This window comes from Gymnodraco acuticeps, unplaced genomic scaffold, assembly GCF_902827175.1.
Source record: "Gymnodraco acuticeps unplaced genomic scaffold, fGymAcu1.1, whole genome shotgun sequence".
NCBI lineage: Eukaryota > Metazoa > Chordata > Actinopteri > Perciformes > Bathydraconidae > Gymnodraco > Gymnodraco acuticeps.
In genome coordinates this window covers 679,111-702,631 of record NW_022990391.1, presented here as the reverse complement: position 1 = coordinate 702,631, position 23,521 = coordinate 679,111, and the positions used below count along the sequence as shown (strand labels likewise).

At 41.8% G+C, this 23,521-nt stretch overlaps 1 protein-coding gene across 1 annotated transcript; it reads right to left on the bottom strand.

Annotated features, from left to right (window-relative positions):
- Nucleotides 1-176: 176 nt before the first annotated feature.
- On the bottom strand, nucleotides 177-23,521 carry galnt7 (UDP-N-acetyl-alpha-D-galactosamine: polypeptide N-acetylgalactosaminyltransferase 7). The gene is given in 17 exon segments (XM_034224466.1): nucleotides 177-1,702; nucleotides 2,464-2,494; nucleotides 2,691-2,819; nucleotides 3,052-3,150; nucleotides 3,257-3,359; nucleotides 4,358-4,473; nucleotides 5,609-5,731; nucleotides 7,033-7,150; nucleotides 8,815-8,997; nucleotides 10,667-10,746; nucleotides 10,892-11,022; nucleotides 11,688-11,854; nucleotides 16,168-16,319; nucleotides 16,321-16,487; nucleotides 20,597-20,688; nucleotides 20,690-20,706; nucleotides 22,871-23,521. Coding segments are annotated over 17 exon segments (1,938 nt in total). The 5' UTR covers nucleotides 22,994-23,521; the 3' UTR covers nucleotides 177-1,595.

Genomic DNA, 23,521 nt, shown 5'->3' with positions numbered 1-23,521 from the left:
GGGAAATAGAATAATAATTCAAAAGTATTCTATTTTAAACGATGGAGCCTTCTGCACTGCGTGATATTACATGAAGTCGAATGATTTGGGTTAGAGAGGACTTTCTACATTAAGCACGACCCCACTCCGCACCAAGGTGCAGTAACGTTTCCTGAAATGACAATAACAGAGATCAGTGGCAGTAGTAAAAATCTGATCTTTTATTTGTTCAATCACCCATTTTTCAGCCCACATTATTACATTTCTGCTATAAGTTAGATATTTACATCATTCAAGGCCCTTCACAAAATGCAATTATGATTGATCTTTACCCAATATATACAAGCTGTTAATAAACTTTTCAATCAATACAAAGAAATGTATTTACATTGTACAAAACATTGCATACATCATCAGCCATTCACCAAACCCTCTTTACCTTGCAAAACAAACCAAAACCCCCACATTATCTTCAACAAGATAATGAACCCCCACCCCATTAAGTGTAATCAATGTATCACTTCTATCATTTCCAACCCAAACCACACATTGTTCCTTTCATTATCAGACAGACAGTTACTAGGTGAAAGACAGCTTGTCAGCAACTGATCTTCTCATCAGGACTGTCAGTAAGGCAGGTCACTGTTCTCAGATGTGTTCTCCTTAGGTTCCTCTTAAGCCTCGCAGTGTCAGTGGACGGTGATGGAAACCAAAATAAGTTATATGCAACCAATACAATTAAGTTTCAGGCATGGCACACTAACAATGGACCTTGAGATGCTTTAGGGAAACAAACACTGTATAGTTTGCTTTATATTCAACTTGTTAATTGAATCCTGCTTATTCGTTCATCAAATGAAGCCGGTTGGAGTACTGTATTAGTTGCAAGCTAGAATGGCCCTTGGAGTGCAAATGTGAAGAACAAGCAAAACGTGTCTTCCATCTCTGGGTTCGGGTTAGGGTTAACCTTCCCTGGAGGAAGGTTGCTGTATTTTCACTGACATGGTGAAATTGCCTATGGGCATTTTTGAAAGAGATGGCTGAACAGGGCCAAGCAGAAGAATAGTTACAGTCCTTACATGTTGATTGTTTAAATACACAAAACAAGCCGAAACGTAAACATTCATGACACCACCCAGCACCACCTGCTGCACTGATGAATCCTCCACCAATAAAAAAGACTCTTTGGTAGGTGAGCTAACAGTTGATTGGAAGGTCTAATAAGAGCATGACTGTTCAATAGTCAGGGTAGATGTTGATTTCTTGAATCAATGTAGTGGTTTAGAAAAGACCTGAGAGCCAAAGACCAAAAGAACAGAAAGAACGAGTGAAAAACCAACAGTATGAAGGACAGAGAGACAGAGCAGGTTTCCAGTTGTACTTCTGCCACCTGGATTGTCTGTGTTATGCATGAGCTTATGGAGCAACAGTTCCAACCAACCGTTTTGGGTTGAAGCTGTTAAAAGTCAAAACTCAGTATCTTTCATTGAGAAGCACTGACACCGACTGGCTCAAATCAAAAACATGATTTCTTCAAAGGACAGTATCTGCTGGCTTTATCTGTAAACGATGAGTACGGATGTGTTTCTCAGTGGTTCTCCTTGTGCCAGTAGTGTTCAGACAGCCACTATGTTATTCATCTCCCATTTCTGAGTGGTTTTACTGTTGTCACAGTCTGATATGAAGACTTTGTGGAGCAGGTCGGAGCGGTCCAGACATTTCCCTGTGAGAAAAAAGATGAAGGTTAAGCTTAGTGTTTGATGGGATTCAGAAGCCACCCTCCCATATGAATCCCTGAAATGAAACCCAATCGGACGAGGGTTTGCACTCCAATATTGATCTGATTAGTGATGCTACACTTGACAACATTTGAGTTAATCTAATCCAAGGCAATGTGACAGTGATGTTGTTTCTGAGGTGGTGGCTCAGAGGCTTGTTTTTAATACTTCACCTGCGATGCTTTGTCCTTCAACAGGTGAAAGGTTCAAACAGATCCAAACCACGATGGTCACTGATAACTAAACCATTTTAAGACTCTTTTACCATTGCCAGGTAACACGCCACATAGCATCGCACTGAGAAGGGATCATAATGAGCAACTCAGGAGCTGCGTTTCCATCATAGCCAATCAGAGATAAAGCGGATGAATGCCTGTGAAAGATTTGTTGAATAGACTAGAACATTAATGATGGAAGTATATGGTGGCCATGTCAATGCTCTTTCACAAGTCCTAATACACATTACATTTAAATAAATGAATGCTTTTGTTCCTGATTTATGACTAGAACAACTTGACACATTGTTGTGAGCTGCACCTGAAATGAACCTGCAGGTTTCAATTGGAGCTGACAAAAATGGTGATGGACCAAGACAAAAGCATCAAAAGCGCTGTGCACTCAATCTCCTTTGAATTGGTGAGGATGATTTATAGTGATGAAAATGAATTGCTGTGTGGAAAATGTATGAGAACTTGAAGATTTGTACCTGTTGGCACATGAGTGAACCGATGGAGATCCTGGAAAGAGAGAGAGGGTGAGTCCTATATTCAACAATTTCGACTTTGTGTGCGTGTGTATTTGTATATGTATGTATGTATGTATGTATGTGTGCATGTGTGTATGTATGAGTGTGTGTGTGTGTGTGTGTGTGTGTGTGTGTGTGTGTGTATGTATGAGTGTGTGTGTGTGTGTGTGTGTGTGTGTGTTTCTCACCTTGAAATACTTCCACTCAGTGTGCTGCTTCTGATCACAGTGTGTGATGATGACAGCTGAGTTATCACTTCCTGTCGTTAGGCATTGGTCATACTGCATCAGCTGGTTGGCTTCGTTGACACGGAACAACTACACAAACACACAGTGAAAGACACAGTAAATGTGTTCCGTTGATCAATGAAAATCAACTATCCTTGTATCCTTTACTGAGGGACAAGGATTCCAGTCGTCTCAACGATACAACATGTTATTCCATGCTCTGCAAACAAGCTATTCATAACAAACCAAATCAAGACCAACTCCAACTGAACAGAGCTACAGGAGACACAGCACATGAGGCAGAGTGTGTGTGTGTGTGTACCTGGTTTCCACCCATTCTGTGGCATGGCCCTATTTCCACATTGCCTCCATTGGTGTGTCCCATACTGTCAATACAGTAACTCGTCTCATAGCCTCGAATCTAGGTACACATGACACAAGGTGATACACATGTGCCATATGACATCCAAGAAAGAAGTGGAAACAGAACAAGCTGCTGGAGTGGGTGCATGTGTGTGGGTGCCTACCTCTCCCCATTCTACATTTTTAGGAGGCAGAGGGTAGTGCATTGGAATGTCATATGCTATTTCCTCCATGAACCACTTGAAGCTCTTGCATCGATGATCCTCCCTGTTCAGCCAACAAAACAGCAAACAATTCATTCACAACCAAAACGTAATGCTTCACTTAGAGATTACATGACATCACATTTAGCTGAGGCTTTTATCCAAAGCGACTTACAATAAGTGCATTCAACCAACAAGATACAAACTTGAAGAAAACAGAATCATATAAGTACATCAGGTTTCATAGAGCCAAACATCTCAAGTGCTACGAGATAATAATATCTTCATTTCATAGCCATTTCTAAAAATAAAGGAAGTTATACATGCATGATGCATTCAGGTCCCTTCCAATGCTTTCACTCTAAAGCATGTCTAGAACTAAATGAAAGGCTTAAGACAGCTAATGAAATGTATAATGCCTGAACTATGCTAAAACTATCAACGCCTGTGTATGTGAACACACATTTGATCTGATAAGGTGCCTATATATTGTGCAATAAAACAACGTTTGGGACATTCTATGTGACGGTTGGGTCTAAAGACTCTATTGCATCAACTTCAGGGTTTGTGCAATAACTGTTTATGAAAACATCAAAGTGTCATCTATCTGGTCCACTCTGAAAAGGAAGATCTTGAGTTGGCTAGGTTCTCTGAACATCTTCCTGCCTCTCAGCTCAGATCCATTATCCAGTAGATTTGACCTATCCAATGTTATGTGTGCTAGGTTGACTACATTTTTGTTTGTCTTTGTCCATTTTGACTCTGATGAAGAAACGGTGGTGTTGAAGCGTTCGTCTGTATGCACACTGAAAGGCTCCTGCTCCAGTCTCCTCTTCTCCTTGGGAAGTTTGCTCTTTATCGACCGTGGGTAGACTTTTCTTTCATTATGATCTCTAGAATATTAACATTTGACTGGCCATTAATCAGATAGTGTACAGGGGCTTTGAGCTGGGAGAATGGGCATTTTTAAGAGTTAATGGAAAGTGTGATAAAGTCAGAAACAGACAACATCTATCAGACATCAATACAAAGTATGCATATTTTGTTGTGTGTATGTTCTACCTGAAGCGTTTCAGCTCACTGATGTCTCCGTAGGCTAGAGTGAGGGTTTCAGGACGGCTGGCGTAGAAGTAGTCCTTATATTCATCCCACCACACCTCCACCACACGAACATAGTTCTGTACACATGGTGTGAAAAATAGTTTTACATTGTGAGCTTTAGTGTAGGTGCCATAATGCTACTTAGCCCAAGTTCATTATAATATTATTATTATTTATTTGTCGAGTACTTCTGGTAATTGTCACATGGGTGTGGTTTGTGTTTATAAGTCACCTGTTTCATGTCGAGTGGGATGACAGAGGGTGAGCTTGTGCAGTCATTTTTTCTGTTGACCGTTTTGTCCATAGTTACTATGTTTTGATTTGGTTTATTAAATATCCTACAACTATCTTGCTTCAGTATGGACTTTCTCTTCGAAAACGCGTCACAGTTTATAGCCAAGCTTAGCCTCTCAGCGACTCAAACTGAACTGGAAATTGAGCCGCCACATTTAGTATAATGCTTATTTATTTGCTGTGCCAAGTAATTCTATTTGATAGCTCTAATTAAACCTTATTTTATACAGCAAGGGAACAGCCGACATGCAGGATCTAAAACTGCACACCTTGGTCCAGATGAATAAACCCTGCATATGCAAAAAGCTAAATGCATGCATTTGTCACAAAAAACTGCAAGAAAATGCCATAATAATAGTTTATTTGGGTTGATATCCAGTTACATCCGTTGTGTTATTTTACTGCAGTCTACAAACATATTTAAAATATGTAGTTATCTAATCATCACTCAATGTTCTTTGTAAATCTGTGGAGTGAAGAGGCCCGAGCCTAGACGCCAAACTCAAACTATATGCTGCTTATAATAAACATATTAAGAACACGTGAGTTGTCTGACTGAAATAAATATAATGTTGATTAGGTACATTTGTGATACATTTGATCATTTAGTTTACCATGTATGATCTTTACCATTTATCCAGTACTGTGAATCTGTCTGGAAAGATACAAGCGCTGTAAACTCATTTACCAATAACCCTATTGATATGTATTGATTGACAGATTGAAGGACAAGTGGTGCCGGTACAGGTAGTGGTCATATGCAAACAGGTAATTAAAGTGCGAGCCTGCATTCATTTTGTGCCCAACTGTGGTAGTTAAGATGAAGCGTGACGCTTACACAGATTTATGAATAAAAAAAAGACAAGTGCATATCTCTTTCTCTGTGTGTACTGAGTTTCAAAGCGTGAGCCACTCTACCTTCAGAGTAGGTGAGGATCCGACATGTGCAGGGGGAGGGTTGCCTTGCCAACCCGGAAGTCTGTAGATATGGCCGACACGAGAGCAGGGTACAAACAGCAGCTTGCCACCACACTGCCAGATCTACAAAAAAAAGACAATATAATTTTAAAAAAAACATCCCCATTAAACCCTGTGTATGCATGTGTATGTATGCGTGTGTGTATGTGTGGGTGTGTATGTATCTTGTATCAGTGTTGTAGTCAAGTCACCAATTCACGAGTCCAAGTCACTCTCGAGTCACCACTCTTCGAGTCCGAGTCCAAGTCCGAGTCACCCAAGGAGTGTCCGAGTCGAGTCCGAGTCATCATTACCTGTGTTCGAGTCCGAGTCCAAGTCACCTAAGAAGAGTCCGAGTCCAAGTCTGAGTCACAAGTCTTCATGTATTAACCTTCGTGGATATATGTGTTGAAATGTAGCTGCTCCTCTACATTGCTTTTATCCTGTCATGTTATACTAATCTGTCTATTGAACTGCTGTGAAGGGAGTTTGGCTACAATTCTTGTAATAGGCGCTATACAAATATAAAGCTTATTACTAATATACATATTATTATATATATGTAAATAAACTATATTTAAAATGAGTTACCTTTTAGAGAAGTGATTATATTTGTATGCCAATATTTTCCTATGGTAAAGTTTTAGTTTTGCACTTTTATTTTGATAGTAATAAGATCGGGACTCTTATTTTGAAGGAACTTTTGCCAGTTAAATCAGTTTACTAATAAAGATTTAGCCCCAGAAAGCACATGGCTACTTAGCATGCAAAATGACGTCATTCTGCATGTTAAGTAGCCATGTGCTTTCATGTTATCGGCTGAATCTGTATTTATTGATTAGATCACGTTACTCTGATGATAGTGTTCAAGACAGCATATGTCTGAACTCGATCCTTAGAGTAATGTGTTACGGAGCCTTCTCTTCAATCTTGTTTCCACATAACAAGCATTTTGCGCTGCTCTTTTCCAATGTGGAAGCAGAATGTGTGAAAGCATACAGCATGATGCGGGGTGTGTCCTAGACATGTTTAGACTGGAACAGCGGGGGCCAGTACGTGAACTCGCCTCACAGGTGCACAAGCCAGGATAGAGGACATCAGACTCCAGAGAAAACTTGCTCGAGTCCGAGTCCAAGTCGGAGTGTCAATGTACAAGTCGAGTCATCATGGGGGGGGAAATTCACGAGTCTATGTATGTATGTGTGTATGTATGTGTGTATGTATGTATGTGTGTATGTATGTATGTGTGTATGTATGTGTGTATGTGTGTATGTATGTATGTGTGTATGTATGTGTGTATGTGTGTATGTATGTGTGTATGTATGTGTGTGTGTATAGTCATTTATCCGCGCTCTGTGTGTATACACGGCTCTATCAATATCTACCTTGTATGATATTTCAAAATTCTCTCCTCCCCATATCTGAAGCCCTGGGTCATACAGACCCAGCTCAAAGAAGAAGTCTCTCTCTATAGCAAAGAGCCCCCCCGCCATGGCTGGAGACCTGCAGGTTCAAAACAGACACACATCCAGAAACAGACAAATAGACATGCTCAAACTGTGCATCTTTCACACTGAACATCAAATAATGAAACCTATTTCTTTATTCTATATCACACTTTAAAATGCTGAATTATCTCTTAACATTGGCATCTACATTGCCTTTAAATAAAGGTCAGCCATTATAATCCAAGTTTTTATCAAATTCAGAGAAAAATCTCCTCACGATCAGCTAGCTGTGTGTTGTGTGCAGAAACAGAATGTGCTGTTCATATACAGCCCTGTACAGTACATGTGAATACAACAAATACAAAACTGTTCCCATGAGAACGGGCGAGAGGAAGGAGCACTGACGGGAGACGGTTTGGGTGCAAAATAATTGCATACTCCACCTTCAAAGCCCAGACTGTCAGTTACTGTATTAATAATAACATCAACATCGAACATAAGATCAGACTGACAAAGAAACAAAGTCTAAGCACAATAAGATATGAGTAGAAGGAAAGTGGAGAGAAAAGACTGACAATGAGACAAGATGAATGAAACATTGGAGGAAAGTGGGGGTGATGGTGCCCCCGTCCGAACCCGATCCACACCAGAAGTTCCCGTGAAGACCAAACAAAATGACAAACTCATCCTGACTCTGCTTCTAAATTCAGGTTTAACAATCTCACTTAAGGCAGGGCTGATGGTGTCATATCCCGTTAAAGTCCCTGTAGTTCAAGTAGACAAAAAGAAAAAAGGTAGATTCACTGACTTGGGCCTAAAAAACGGGAAAATGATTTGCTAAACAGGACCAATGGAAACACATTGGACGAAGAGAAGAAGACGTACGAGAGTCAGTCCCTGTCTGGAGGAAACAAACAGGGCCCACAGTTCACTCCCAATATTAGAAAGATTGAGGCCCACACGCAGACAAGAGACAGGACAGGAGTGAGCTACTCCCCATCAGAGGAGTTGCACACTTTGGGTTTAGTTGGTTAGTTGTAATATGCAGTATGGGTGAACTAAATAATGTGATGTATAAAAGTGTTACATATTTTAAAGATCTGAAGAGTTTGTGTTAAAGGTGGGGTAGGTAAGTTTGAGAAACCGACTCGAGATACACTTTGTGTTATATTCCATGGAATGCTCTTAACATCCCGATAGCAATGAATATCTGAAGTGCTTTGACAAAAAATCCATACAAAATGTATTTCATCTGTGGAAGCCGTGGTACTGTAAAAAGTACATCCAATCCGTTTAGCCGGCCAAACGGATTGGATTGCCGCCCTGTCTGTCAGCCTTCCATCTCGTGCACGCACAAATGTATCTCGTGCCGTCATTGGGCGTGCCCTCATTAGGCGTGCCCTCATTGGGCGTGCATTGCAGCAGTACTTCAATCATGTGCACGTTCATGTGTGTTGGAGGAGGTGCTCTGTAGTCTGAAGGAAGGGGCGGATTATTTTCGGCTGTGTACTTTCAAATGTTAGTGCACTCGAGCCGGTTTATGAAACTTACCTACCCCACCTTTAACTATTAACTGATGGCACCTTTCCACCCTGCATAAATATTTCTGTTTTTCAGGTTCATTTTTGAGTTGGTTTCTGTGTTTTACTGCTCTTGTTCAAATACAATAAACTGAAGATTATTTGTCCAGATGAGTCAGGAGTGGTTGGTTTTCTGTACCTATATGGCTCAGTCCGAGTTTTTCTCAGTTTTTTTTCTTTGTCTCCCAGAGGAACTCTCTTCCAGAGCATGCTCCAATCCCAGGCTCCCCTAGCGAAGCCGTCCTCGTCTCCTCCACCCTGGGGCTCCATGGTGTAACTCTGGCCGTTGATAGAGTCGATCAGAGGCACCGTAGACACCGTTCTGACAGAGTGGGGATGGGGCCATGCATTCAAGACACATGGGGGGAAGAGGTGTAGGGATGGTGTACATGAAGGAAAGAAAAACAGGCAAAGACGCACAGAAGTGCCGGTGGGGTTTCAGAGACCAAGACAGCGTGAGACACAGTGGAGGAGAGGACAGGTGGGACAGAGGGATGGGAGATGGAGACACAAACAGAGAGGGATGAGGGTTAGCATGCTGTGTGTACCGGTAGGGCTGCGTGGTGTGTTTTCTCTTGTCCTTCTCCCTCTGGCTAAGAGGAACTCTCTTCCAGAGCAGGCTCCAATCCCAGGCTCCTCTAGCCAGGCCGTCCTCATCTCCACCCTGCTGTGGCTCCATAGTGTACTCATTACCATCTATATAGTCTATCAGTGGTACTGTGCATACTGTCCTGCACGCACACACGCACGCACGCACGCACACACACACACACATACATACACACACACACACACAGTATAGTAAGCGGAAGTCAACACTTGCTGTGATTAGTGCTGTGTTGTGCAGTGGCTCTGCATAATGATATATGCTCATGATAGATACACAATCAAGAACAAATATTATTTAAAGTATCTGATATTAATCCACAATACCCAGTGTCTGTATTAGGCTGGGATGATGCTTTCAGAGTCCAGTTCTACAGCTGAGAGTGTTGTCTGTGTCATTACAAAACCTGACAGCACAGTGTTTCTGTTCTGCATGCAGCAGCAGCGCTTCAGGCTGGACTCACACATGGGGAAACTTCATGTCCAAGACAAATGCATGAATTCAGGTGCACATCATAGATCACAGAAACTCCCCTAAGATGAGCAGGATGCATATACAGTACACACAACCTGCAGAACTGGTTTCAGCAGATACAATGCTCAACGCTGTAGTGCTGATATTAAAAAGTGAAGCCATGCTTTGTAGCCCTTCTTATGCATAACTATACTCTGCATGAAACAGAATACTGCAGCATCAGCTGAGAGCAGAAGCTATTTAATACATACATAAGAGTATACACAATCTCAAAAACATCTGTGAAATAATAGCAATCCATAAATCTCTATCACTTGGTCAGGACTGAAAATGTATAATGATGACTTTGAATGTGCTGCAGGACAACCCTTTAGATAGGAATAAAGGAAAGAGCACAAACGTGGACTTCTAGCCCACATCCTAATAATACGCCTTGCTAGAAGGCCAATTGCCCTCCAGGGATATAATGAGGTTGAAAGAAGGTTATATTTGATTACAGATATCAAGATTCAACTGGACACCAACACTGATGATGTTATGAGTAAAAGTGGCTTACTGATGATCTTTGTCAAATAAATTCTCGCATAAAATGTATCACAATGTTTTCTGTATGAACCGTACCCTACTGCCTAACAAAAAAAAGGACCAGTAAATAAAAAAATATTATAAATGTTTAAATAAATAAAAAGACGTGCTGAAAATAAATATGATTAAAATAACTGACTGCAATAAGTAATAAAGCAGTCTGTAAACTCTATTGGATAACAGCCAGATAAACAGTTGTGTGTGTGAGTGTGTGTGTGTGTGTGTGTGCGTGTACACACGGCTCTATTCAATTTCTACCTTGTATGATATTTGAAAGGTAGTGTGTGTGTGTGTGTGTGTGTGTGTGTGTGTGTGTGTGTGTTACCTGTCTTTTGAAATAGGAGCAACCAGTGGAGCATACCAGTTGACTCCAACCTCACAATGAGCATCCAGGTAGATCAGTACCTGGAACACAAACATGTCTGTTTTCCTTTGTGTTTAAAAATAATTTCATGTTGTCAGTCTGATCAATGCTACCAACTGTGTTTCAGACTTGGTATAAGTTAGGTTTCAGTAGTTGTGGTAGTAGAAGCCGAAGATCATACCATACCTGTCCTTTAGTGGCCTTCAGTGCTCCTATACTCCTGGCCTGGATCAGTCCTTCTCTCTTCTCATTCCTGAAGAGCTTTACAAGACCGTTCCACTGCTTGATGTAATCAACCAAACGCTCCTTCAGATGCTCTGCACACACACACACACACACACACACACACACACACACACACACACACACACACACACACACACACACACACACACCACACACACACACACACTACACACACACACACACACACCACACACACACACACACACACACACACACACACACACACACAACACACACACACACCACACACACAAACACACACACACACACACACACACACACACACACACACATCACACACACACACACACACACACACACACACACACACACCACACACACACACACACACACACACACACACACACACACACACACACACACACACACACACACACACACACACACACACACACACGACACACACACACACACACACACACACACACACACACACACACCACACACACTTATGAGCAGTGATGTGGAGCCCTGGGCTCAGAGGGAATCATATGTTGCTTTGCTCCATGGGCCAAGAACACACTGTTAATTCCCTTGCCAAACAATGTGACTTCACCATGGTGACAGAGGTTAGTAGTGGGATATTTAGCTTCACATAGGTGCTAAGGGAGGGCTCCTCCTTTCTGTGGTTGATGCTGAATTGTTCAACATATAAATCATATTGTGACCCCCCCACCCCCAATCATTATAGTGTAAGTGAGGAAAGCAAACCCACCTTTGTTGCTGAAGTCATCTATCATGACTATCTCAGCCAGGTATCTACTGGGAGTCCGCTTGATGACACTGTGGATGGTTCTCATCAGTGTAGACCAGCCTTCATTATGGAAGACTATCACCACACTGGAGGTCATCAGTCTGTCATCATAATGCCAGTCCTTACACCTGCAGAGGTGGGACAGAGTGCAGAGGGCAGGTCAGCTACACTTATGTTACACATTTTCTAATTCAACTTCATGTTGTACATACAGAAGTGCACTGTATACATGTGTTTTAGTGTATAAAATGTTGATAAAAACATTGTTTAAAAAAGAAATGAATAGGTTATGGGACCCTGAAAGATTTTTACTGCAAGAGACTTTCCAGATATTTCAATGTTTTTAAGTATTGCTAAGTGTGCTTTATCTATGGCAGGGGAGGGGAACCTCCGGCCTCCGGGCCATATACGGCCCGCGAGATAATTTGGTACGGCCCTCGAGGTAATTTATAAACACACGCAAAAAAGAAAAAAATTAGAGAAATCTAGACCGCAAAAAATTAAACAAGCGAGTGCCTGTTTTTCCTGGCCAAGGTCAGGGTCCTTGAACACAACACGAGCCTAACGTGTCATCACGTGGTATATGTTTCGACTGACAGGGGTGTAGTTCTGACGGAGAGCGCCATAACGCGGCTCTGGCACTTCAGAAATTGCAGTACCCATTAGTGATGGGAATTCCGGCTCTTCTTGGTGAGCCGGATCATTTGGCTTGGCTCGGCTCACCAAGAAGAGCCGGCTCTTTCGGCTCCCAAACGGCTCTTCAGTTTACCACTTATTATACCTTTTATAATTAAATTACATTACATGTCACTTGTTAGACGCTTTTATCCAAAGCGACTCACATACTCAATACTGTGGGCAATCCCCACAGGAGCAATTTGGGGTGAAGTGTCTTGCCCAGGGACACAACGACATGCTGACTGCAGTGGGGTTTGAACCTGTGACCTCCTGATCCGAATACCAACTCACAATCCACTGCACCACACGCCTCCCTTAAATCAAATGTAGCCCTGTTTTGACTAATTATATGTGTACACATATATCACTTAAATTATTCAATACATCCTTTGTACTGAAGTATTCAAAAGTAAAAATTACATGATTAATATAAATGATTTGCTGTGGCCAATTGTTTTCATTGCATTTACAGACCCGTGTAACTCTCTGATACCACCCAATGAATGCATTGACTTGCTTGTAGAACCATGCTACACAAAACAGATAGCAACACCTATAAAAACTATTTAAAAAAAGGGGCTACTGTATCGACCTATATAAAAGTATATAAATATAGTTTTTTTTTCAAAATACCAAACAGATCCTGCATTTTAGCCATGCCTCATTTCGCTCTATTTGCTCTTTCCAGTGCTGTTTTTGCAGGGGCTGATTCTGTGAGCTGCAGCTGACCACGCCCCCCTGCAGGAGAGGGGAGCGTGCTCTGAGATCAGCTGCTGGGCTGTCAGAAGAGGGGGAGAATCTCCGTCCTCCGTGTTTTATTCTTATAGAAGTAAGAAGAGAAGTAACGGGGCAGAAACGCTCCTTTTTACGCAGCGGTCCTGACATAGACATCAAACGGCGACACATATTCAGTGTGCAGTTCCTTTGGCATTAGGGCAGGGATATCTAGATACTTTCCAAGATTTGACATAATGAATTGTGCTACTTTTAAAGCAAGCAACGATGTTTTCAAATCTGTAATCAAAAAGCTCCTCAAAAACACTATTGAAGCAGTTCCTGCCGTTGCTACGTTAGTTCAAACAGTAACAACGGACTACTTTTCTTAGCGGATGCATGTCAATTTAAATCAATACATAAAACTATTTTTTAAATCAATAAAATCATTTTCTAAATCCATAAAAGCTTTTCAATTCATATTGGGAGTCATGTCGTTACTTTGTTGAGAATGTGGCCATGTGTAATAAGCGGGATAATGTGCACATTGCATAATGTGCCTTCATGCCGATCTAGATCCCTCCGCAAAAACAAAACAAAAAACGGCTCGTTCGCAGGCGAGAGCCGGCTCCCGTCGTTCACTTAAAAGAGCCGGCTCTTTGATCCGGCTCGTTCGCGACCGACACATCACTAGTACCCATAAGGAGCCGTACACATGTTGCATTTTCTGCGTGTCTGTGTCTTTAGTTGAAAGCCCAGTGGCGATCTGTTCATCTGTCACACTGATACAGTCAATAGCTTTGTTGTTATTAGCATCTGGCTAGCTCGCTATGCTAACGAATATAAGACGCTTTTTCTACAACCAGTGAGGTAAAGGCACATCTTTATATGATAATTATAGTTATAAAAAAACAAGAGAATAAAGTAAACAGGTATAAAATACTATATGACAGTAAACAAAAGTTGTTATTAATAAACAAGAATACAGTTTGAAAGGAGAGTGATTTGTAAAATATTCATAAAGAAAAATAAATCTGTTTACAGTTCTGTTTCATATGATGTTGAGAGATGTATCCATAGATCTCCTCATGTTGCTCTCAAATTGCACCAGATTGATGCTTTTAACTTCAACATTTAAAAAAAATCTTCCCGGGGGATCATGCCCCCGGACCAGCGACGTGCAGTCAGGGGAGGCAGGGGAGGCAGAGCCTCACCTGTCATACTCCAATGTAACGGAAAAACAACTAAAGAAAAACTAAATAGTAATAATAATAACATGTCTCCACTGATCTGTGTTGTAAATGTGATTTCTGTTTGATTCCAATCGCTTTTTATAGTCAAAATCAGCAAATTGGCCGAGCTCCGCTACAACTACATGGGAGCGATGAGAAGTGAGGCAGGGACGAGCTCTGCCTCTCGTAAGCCCACAGTAACTGGCTGGAGCGCGGGCACTAATGTAGCGCGGGGCACTTATTTTGTGAGCGCGCTCAAGCCAGTTACTGTGTGGTGAGGTGAGGCACAGATGAGATCTGCCTCACCTCAGAATGCGTCACCCCATAGAAACTGGCTGGAAAGCGGGCCCTAAGCGCATGCCCTGCACCATCTCACTGTAGGTCACCAATGTAACTGTTTGTAGATCCCTTTATTACATTTATCCTCGCCATCCATAGTCTCTAAATAACTTATTTCACTGTGTATGATATTTAGGCTCGCTGGTCTCATCATACAACGGCAATGAAAAAAGCACCAGGAGAGGCAGCCATAACCTCTTGCCGCACTGAAGGGGGCGCACGTGAGCCCACAGGTTCTTGTTGCTACTGTTATTCTACGCAGAGACGGTAGACCAAACAACAAGCTAGACTTTTGAAACTAGAGGAAGATAAGGAGGACTTTAAAAAAATGTAATAGAGATTGTTGTCCAGAAGGATAGCATGGACTTCATCTTCAAGTCAAGGTAAGACCATAATTGTAATGAACATGGGATCTTACTAAGAAAGAACAATCCAATATTTAGATGTTGGGTATCCTTTTGTTGAACAGTCTGTTTAAAATGAATCGAAGCATCAGACTAAAAAAGCTTTTGAAAATAACCGAACATTTCGATTAAGGTCAAAATATAATATTTGTAAATCTGACTCTGAAAGAGTCAGTGCCTCACCAGCCATGAACCTCACCGCACGTCACTGCCCCGGACCCCCCTAGAGAAGGTTAGGTCCCCCCCCCACTTAAATCATGTTCACATGGATAGGAAACTAAATACTTTTGCACACATCTTGTGTCCATATCTTTCTGTTTTGGTGGTCACGCCACACCTTGCACGTGCATGCATACATGAGTGATGGTGAGATATCTGGATTAAGAGGTTTGCTTTTTCTTTGCACAGCATGAAATGAATGGGCTGTGATTTTAGTTTTTTTAAGCAGAGGTCAATAATTTGTACGGCCCTCTGAGGATGTTGTAAACATTGAAATGGCCCTTGAGAGGAAAAAGGTTCCCCACCCCTGATCTATGGAGACAGCATTCAGGCAGCCTCTCACTGAGACTCACACCAGGAACTATGCAGTCGTAGTTCAATTTCCTCAAAGTTTAGGATGTGGGTTTGTCGGATTACTGTTTAGTTATTGTCATTTGAAGCTGGACGTGAATATATCTTCTGTGTTAGCAGCAGGTCTAAAACCCTTTATGGAAGCGTAATGCTGTGGGTCTGGAGAATGTTATCAGCAGTATAAGGCATGTGGCCTTGAGTTATGTGCTATTGGAGTGCCCTTGTAGATAATGCATAATGTTTGCTTTCATTTCATTGTTAAAACTTGGAATTTTTGGGCAATTTTGTATGTATTACATGACTTTGGAGATACGATTAAACAGACAGAGATACGATTAAACAGACAGTGGATGTGTGGAAGTGTAGTGGTCCATTAGTAAAAACAATCCATATTAGGATTAGATTGCAAATTGGTGAATTGTTGCCGTTATTGTAATCCAGGGCTAATTACAGTTTGAACAAACACAGTGGCAGACTGTAGTCAGTATGAACAGCTGAACTCACTCTTCATGGCGTATATCACTGATGGTTCGGTCCAGTGAGATCATGTCACTAGCTACCATGTTGAAGCCAAACTCTTTGATGGAAGTCTGGATGGCGTCTTTGTACTCTGGACCCAGGACAAAAGGCTTGGCTCCCTCTCCAGGACCGCCAGGGGACTCCCGGAGGCTCAGGTTCTTTGGGCTCAAAGTTTCCCAGGATACCTTTCTTCAGGACAGGGCTGGTGTAGGTTTGTGTGTGGGGTTTGAATGTCACATACTGCTGCTGGATCACCTGCTTCTGGTTGGGCTGCTGCTCAGCTTCCTGGACATGGTTGGCCCCTTCTGGAGACGGCAACCAGAAACCAAGAGATTACTCAATACCACAACATAAAACTGTACCTCATGTAATTGCCCTCTTTTTCAGAGGGAATGCTACAGTACATAACACATTGTGTTGTATCCACAGTGAGATTTTAGTACATGGTTTCTGCAGGCTCATCAAGACTTGTCTTCCAAGACCTGTCCTGGGGCCTCATTTATAAACGCTGCGTACGCTCAAAAAATGGCGTACGTCAGTTTCTACGCAATGTTTGCGATTTATAAAAAACAAACTTGATGGGAAAATGTGCGGTCCTCCACGCAAACTCTAACCCATGCGTACGCACTAAGCACAACACACGGGAGAGACGAGAAACTGCGACAAACCGTTGGCAGAAAGGAAGAATTGAGAGAAATATGTGGAAATAATACCATAAATAAAATGTTACCTCTCATTTATCATATATGAAGAATTCATTTTCACAAATGTATTAAAGCCAATCTTAAAATGATTAAACAAACGCCCTTGTTTGAGACTCCTCAGTGCACACAAACACATAACTTGGAGAAACAAAAAATACGGAAATGTTATTGATCACCCCTCGATTATGTTCTCGTCGTCAAGAAATGTTTTCTCACAAATGATGCGGTAAGCAGGAGGACAGGAATTACTTTAAACTGACGCCGTTTTGCATTTCTATAGGTTGTATAGATACAAGCATGGTTTTATAGACTATCACGTTTAATCATGTTTTGTGCCGTTCGCCAATAGCCTACTTGATAATCGCTCGTAAAACACAGGAGGTATGGAAACACCATAGGGTAAATTGTACAGCTAATATAACACAACACATTAGTTGTATTTCCTTTAACTGGTGGATTATGGTTATAATACACTGAACAAAAATATAAATGCCAACACTTTTTGTTTTGCTCCATTTTTCATGAGATGAACTCAAAGATCTAAAACATTTTCTATATACACAAAATAACCATTTCTCTCAAATATTGTTCACAAATCTGAAAAAATCTGTGATAGTGAGCACTTCCTCCTTTGCCGAGATAATCCATCACCACCTCACAGGTGTGGCATATCAAGATGCTGATTAGACAGCATGATTATTGCAACAGGTGTGCCTTAGGCTGGCCACAATAAAAGGCCACTCTAAATGTTCAGTTTTATCACACAGCACAATGCCACAGATGTCGCAAGTTTGAGGGAGCGTGCAATTGGCATGCTGACAGCAGGAATGTCCACCAGAGCTGTTGCCCCGTGAATTGAATGTTCATTTCTCTACCATAAGCCGTCTCCAAAGGCGTTTCAGAGAATTTGGCAGTACATCCAACCGGCTCACAACCGCAGACCACGTGTAACCGCACCAGCCCAGGACCTCCACATCCAGCATGTTCACCTCCAAGATCGTCTGAGACCAGCCACCACTCGGACAGCTGCTGCAACAATCGGTTGCATAACCAAAGAATTCTGCACAAACTGTCAGAAACCGTCTCAGGGAAGCTCATCTGCATGCTCGTCGTCCTCATCGGGGTCCTCGACCTGACTCCGATTCGTCGTCGTAAACCGACTTGAGTGGGCAAATGCTCACAATTCGATGGCGTCTGGCACGTTGGAGAGGTGTTTCTCTTCACGGATGAATCCCGGTTTTCACTGTTCAGGGCAAGATGGCAGACAGCGTGTGTGGCGTTGTGTGGGTGAGCGGTTTTCCTGATGTCAATGTTGTGAATCGAGTGACCCATGGTGGTGGTGGGGTTATGGTATGGGCAGGGCGTATGGATGCATACCGGTATCCGGTATTACCGAAATACCGGTTACTGGTGGCTACGGTATACCGTACAGAATTTTTTTTAAATTAATTTTAAAAGTGGAGTCCGTAGCCCGTGATGGCAGGTGTTATTACATTAGATTGCATAAATCGTTTTTCTTCATATTTTATGTGTTTTTCATTGTTTGTTCAATGGTAAAAGGTAAAAGTCCCACAAATGAACCGTGATAGGATTTGTTTTCTCTCACCAGTGAAGGTAAATGTTGATTTTAAAGATGAGATTTGTTTGTTTGTTGCAATGCCGAGATAATAATAATAATTCCTTACATTTATTATAGCATTTTCCAGATGCTCAAAAGCGCTTTACAAATACACATTACACATATTTTTTATACATGCAATGGTCACTGTGGACAATACCCACAGGAGGCAAGTTCAGGTGAAGTGTCTTGCCCAAGGACACAACGGCTTTACAGACGATCTCATGACCTTTATTCAATTATGTATTTGTTCTCTAGTCGAATCTCAGGTTTAACATTAATTATAACGGTGCTATAACGGTCCTGTTTGCATTGACAAGATGTGCTATTCACAGCGCACACCTGATGGCGGGTGTTATAAAAGATATTCCATAATCGGTTTTTCTTCATATTTTTTGTGTATTTTTCATTGTTTGTTCAGTACTAAAAGGTCCAAGAGTCCCACAATTGAATTTAATATTCATTTGACATGTTAACTATATCGTAAAGCGCTGGATCGGCGTATACGACAGCGTGTTCCAGTTCCTGCCAATATCCAGCAAACTTGGCACAGCCATTGAAGAGGAGTGGACCAACATTCCACAGGCCACAATCACAACCTGATCAACTCTATGCGAAGGAGATGTGTTGCACTGCGTGAGGCAAATGGTGGTCACACCAGATACTGACTGGTTTTCGGACCCCCCCAATAAAGCAAAACTGCACGTTTCAGAGTGGCCTTTTATTGTGGCCAGCCTAAGGCACACCTGTGCAATAATCATGCTGTCTAATCAGCATCTTGATATGCCACACCTGTGAGGTGGGATGGATTATCTCGGGCAAAGGAGAAGTGCTCACTATCACAGATTTTTTCAGATTTGTGAACAATATTTGAGAGAAATGGTTATTTTGTGTTTATAGAAAATGTTTTAGATCTTTGAGTTCATCTCGTGAAAAAATGGGAGCAAAAACAAAAGTGTTTGCGTTTATATTTTTGTTCAGTGTAGTTGCTGATTCGACAGCTGGAACACAAAACCACCAAATACAAACAAATAATTCAGATCCAGTCGTCATGACTCCACTCCGGAGGGATTCCCCGATCATTTCTTACAGTTTCTCATCAAGGGGGGGGGGGGGAGGTGTGTGTCCTGTCCCCGGTGCAAACACACTGCCTGAGGAAAGGTTATGTTGTATTTTGTCATTAACTTTTTTCGGACCACTTATTTATTTATTTTGGTGATGATCCGACCTCCATGCTGCTACTCTGGTTCAAACTGCATCCACCAAACAATATGATTTATCTCCACCTCCCCAAAATAACCAAAATCTGACACGGTGTGAGATGTCTTTTTTAGCTGTTCTGTCGTCATTTCCTGCCGATCTTCTTCATGCAGTCAGTCAAAATGAATGAATGAATGGGCGTTTCTTTGACTATTTCTAGGCAAATATGGGCGTTACGTGAAGCCCGCAAAAGCTGCGCCGCATTTCGAGTTGATTGTGATTTATAAAGGGAAACCGGCGTAGGACGTGCCGTACGCAAGTCCTGCGCCGGTACGCAGTCTTTTATGAATCGGAAAAATGTCTGTGCGTATTTATTTGCTTTGTCCTACGGAAGCAACCTTCCCACGCCAATCCTACGCAAGGCTTTATAAATGAGGCCCCAGGGTGATTTGGTACCAACATTACAGATATTTCCTTGAACCAAATCCCTTTGTTGACTTGGTTTGCTTTATTATCAGCTACTAGGGCTTTTGGCTGGTAAATACATGTCTGCGTTGTTTTATCAGTTAAAAACAGCAAATGTTTTTAAAAGTTGAACATTTGTATATCTATCTAGTAGCACCAATCTCCTCCTACCAAAGGATTAAACGTTTTTAATTTCAAAACATCAACATGGGCATGGGAAATATTTGGGGATTTGTATTTTTCTTTCTGAAATAAAAAATGAACTATGGCAGATTAAACCCCAATTAAATGTAATTACAAATATTGCATTACTTTGACACGTTCCATTGGGTTACATTAATTTGATGAAATGAAGTTAAAAATCAGATTCTTATTCTCTTGAATGTAGGAGCTGGGTTTGTTTATTTGTAATGGAACTGGTTCTCACCCTTTTTGAGTCTGATGGAGTTTAGGTCGACCTCCATCCCTTCAACATGAGGCCAGGGCACCACAGCCTTAAACTGATCCGCTAGGTCTCCTTGGGCACACACTGTCATCCTGTATGGGAGGGAAACAACAGAGAATAATAGTGTTGAACATGCAGCCATAAAGAAATGAAGTTCAAAAAATGTAGAGACAACATGATTAATTATGGGCTATGACCAACATAATGGGAGCATGATGCAACACATTTGGCTTAGCACATAACAGCTCGTGTATCATTTGGGAAGAATATTTAGAGCCTGTCACAAGTAATCACTAACAAGGGGGGTGAATGCAGGCTTACATATTTCTCTGTGGGTTTTATTCACTATTTGGTTTAAGCTTTTAAAGCTTCCACATTACTGTATGTTAAAGACATTTTTTTCGACAACCTTAAACAGCTAAATGTTTAGTTAAAGGAAACACTGGGATACGGTTGACACTAGTAGCACTATTGAGCAAGAAGAGGCAGCTTGTTTGTTCACCCTTTCACCCATTCATGCGTCTCCAGAAGAGTAGATTGATTGGGTAGAGACATCGAAATACTGCCACCTTGCAAAGAGTTTTATATAAAAGTAACAATTCTTCCTGACCATGGGGTTCATTATCACAACTTATGAGATCATTGCATACTGCATGGCCTAATGTATTACCAGGGTTTCCCACACAGACTATACTTGGGCGGGCCGCCCAGGTATATTAACGGCCGCCCAAGTATATTTCGCGACCCTTTTTTTTTTTTTTGTATTTTTTTTTTTGTATTCGTCCGTGACCACGACGCCATCTGCGATCGATTAACTTGTGGACAATGATCCCTCGCTCCCTTGCTCTGATCTCGCCTCGTTAAGTGGCCTGCCTCACACAGGGTGACTGGCTGTCTACATGATGTGGCCTGCCAACATGGCCACTGTCATAGAGATCATAAATCAAAGCCCTTGATTGGTCTCTGTGTGTCATTCAAGCTCGGGATAACCTCAGCTCAGGTGAGGTAAAGGACTCTCTGAGTGTTTTAGATAGTTAACTTAGTTTAAGTTCTCAGTGGTCCTCAAACGGTGTGGTCACCATTTATGGAAACACTATTTCCATTTGAGAGGGTAGTGATTGATCTAATGGAGTAGTGAGGTGGGCTGAAGATCGAAGGCTGTGAGTTCAAATCCCGCCAGGAAACACACACTAGTGTGCCCTTGAGTGCCATCTTTACGCAAAATGATTATACAAAATGAAACTTTTCTTTTTTTTTGCGCACCCCCCCCCGCCCGCTGCCACCGACCCGCCCAAGTATATTTCAGATCTGTGGGGAAACACTGATTACTCACATACCAATACTGACGGAAACCACCCACTCTTTTTTACTTTTAAACTCCAAAGGTCCCATCACTGTTAACTATATCCAGCCCAGAACATGATCTTTACTGGGCATTTTGTCAGAAAGAAAAAAAAAAAGCAACAAAAAAAAAAGCAAGAAGTTTATAAATGTTGTTTTCCAATTGTGGATTAAGTTTTGTTAGCTTTCACACAATCTATAGCCTGTATGGCATAGATTGGTGTCCATTAGGCTAATCTTGCACTCACGTCTTAATAAGGTACGTACGGTCCTTGATAACCTCATCATGCTAACATTAGTCTCACGGCATTTCGTGTTATCGTCATACATAAAAGAGCCTAATCTAATTTATCTCGTGAGACAGTTATATCACGTACAGTAGTGGCACTGGCTTGTGCCTCATTAAAAACATATTCCGAACAGCTTTTGGCAGAGGCATATGAACCATGGATGTATAATAAGAACGATATAAACCCATTACTCTAACTTTGAACAGTTCCGCCTAGCGACACATTCATGGTGACATATGCGGATATGGATCCTGGAATGAGCGTGATTCATTTAGGAAAGTAGTGTTAATATGACCATGTGATTAGAGTAGTTGGAATTAAACTAGGGAGGATAGAGCTGTGATGTTGTATTAACATTTACTACATACATATTGAGACGGATTTGGTTATTAGCTAGCAAGAACATATCTCCATGGCAACCAGTGTAAATTAGTAGCTAGCCTAACATCCGAATGAAAGCGTGTTCTACATGTTACAAACACACAATCTGCTATGCCCTCTGTCACTGTCAGTCGTCATCCTTTACAAGACTCTGCATGGTCACTTTTCATTGAAGCTTTGGGTTGGAGCAATGCTAGCACTGAGTGTACACTTAAGGTTAACTGGCTTGCTGTTGTCAACTCACCCGTTTTCCAAAAGGGTTTTCATCGTTGCTTTTCGGCGACATGGAAGACCAGAGCACCACCAAACCAAGGAAGGTCCCAACAACAAGCAGACTCCGTAGAATAAAGCCTACTTTCAGCCTCATGTTGGAGAAACAGCTAAACTAGATTAGATGATGCTGCTGCTAGCAGGGGCTAACCGGCTGGCAGCTATCGACTAGCTTTAGTTCTCTGCTTAGGTTGTAAATTTGAACACGGCTGGCACTACCCTCGACAACATGCCGTGACTTTTCAGCTAAATAATATGTTGCATTCCTCCAGGCGGACTCCTTCCTCTTCTGGTGTAATCCCTGTCTCCTTTCCCTGACACTTCTCTGCTGCTGACAACGGCTCCAGCGATCAGCCCACCGCAGGCTCACTTCTGCCCACCCGCCTGTGGCAGCATATAAATAACGTTAGCAAAATTGTTTCCTGATATATCAATTATTCTCTAATATGTTCAGTATATTTTCTTAACTCCGAATGTAAGATATTCATATGTTGTCCCCCGGCGTTTGTCTCGCCATACACCTCTCAGATATTAAAGCTGACTGGGTGTGGAAAGACAAACAAGAGGTCTTTCAGGTACAACTACAGGTCCGGATCACCAACTGCGGGCTGAGGCTCATTGTTGC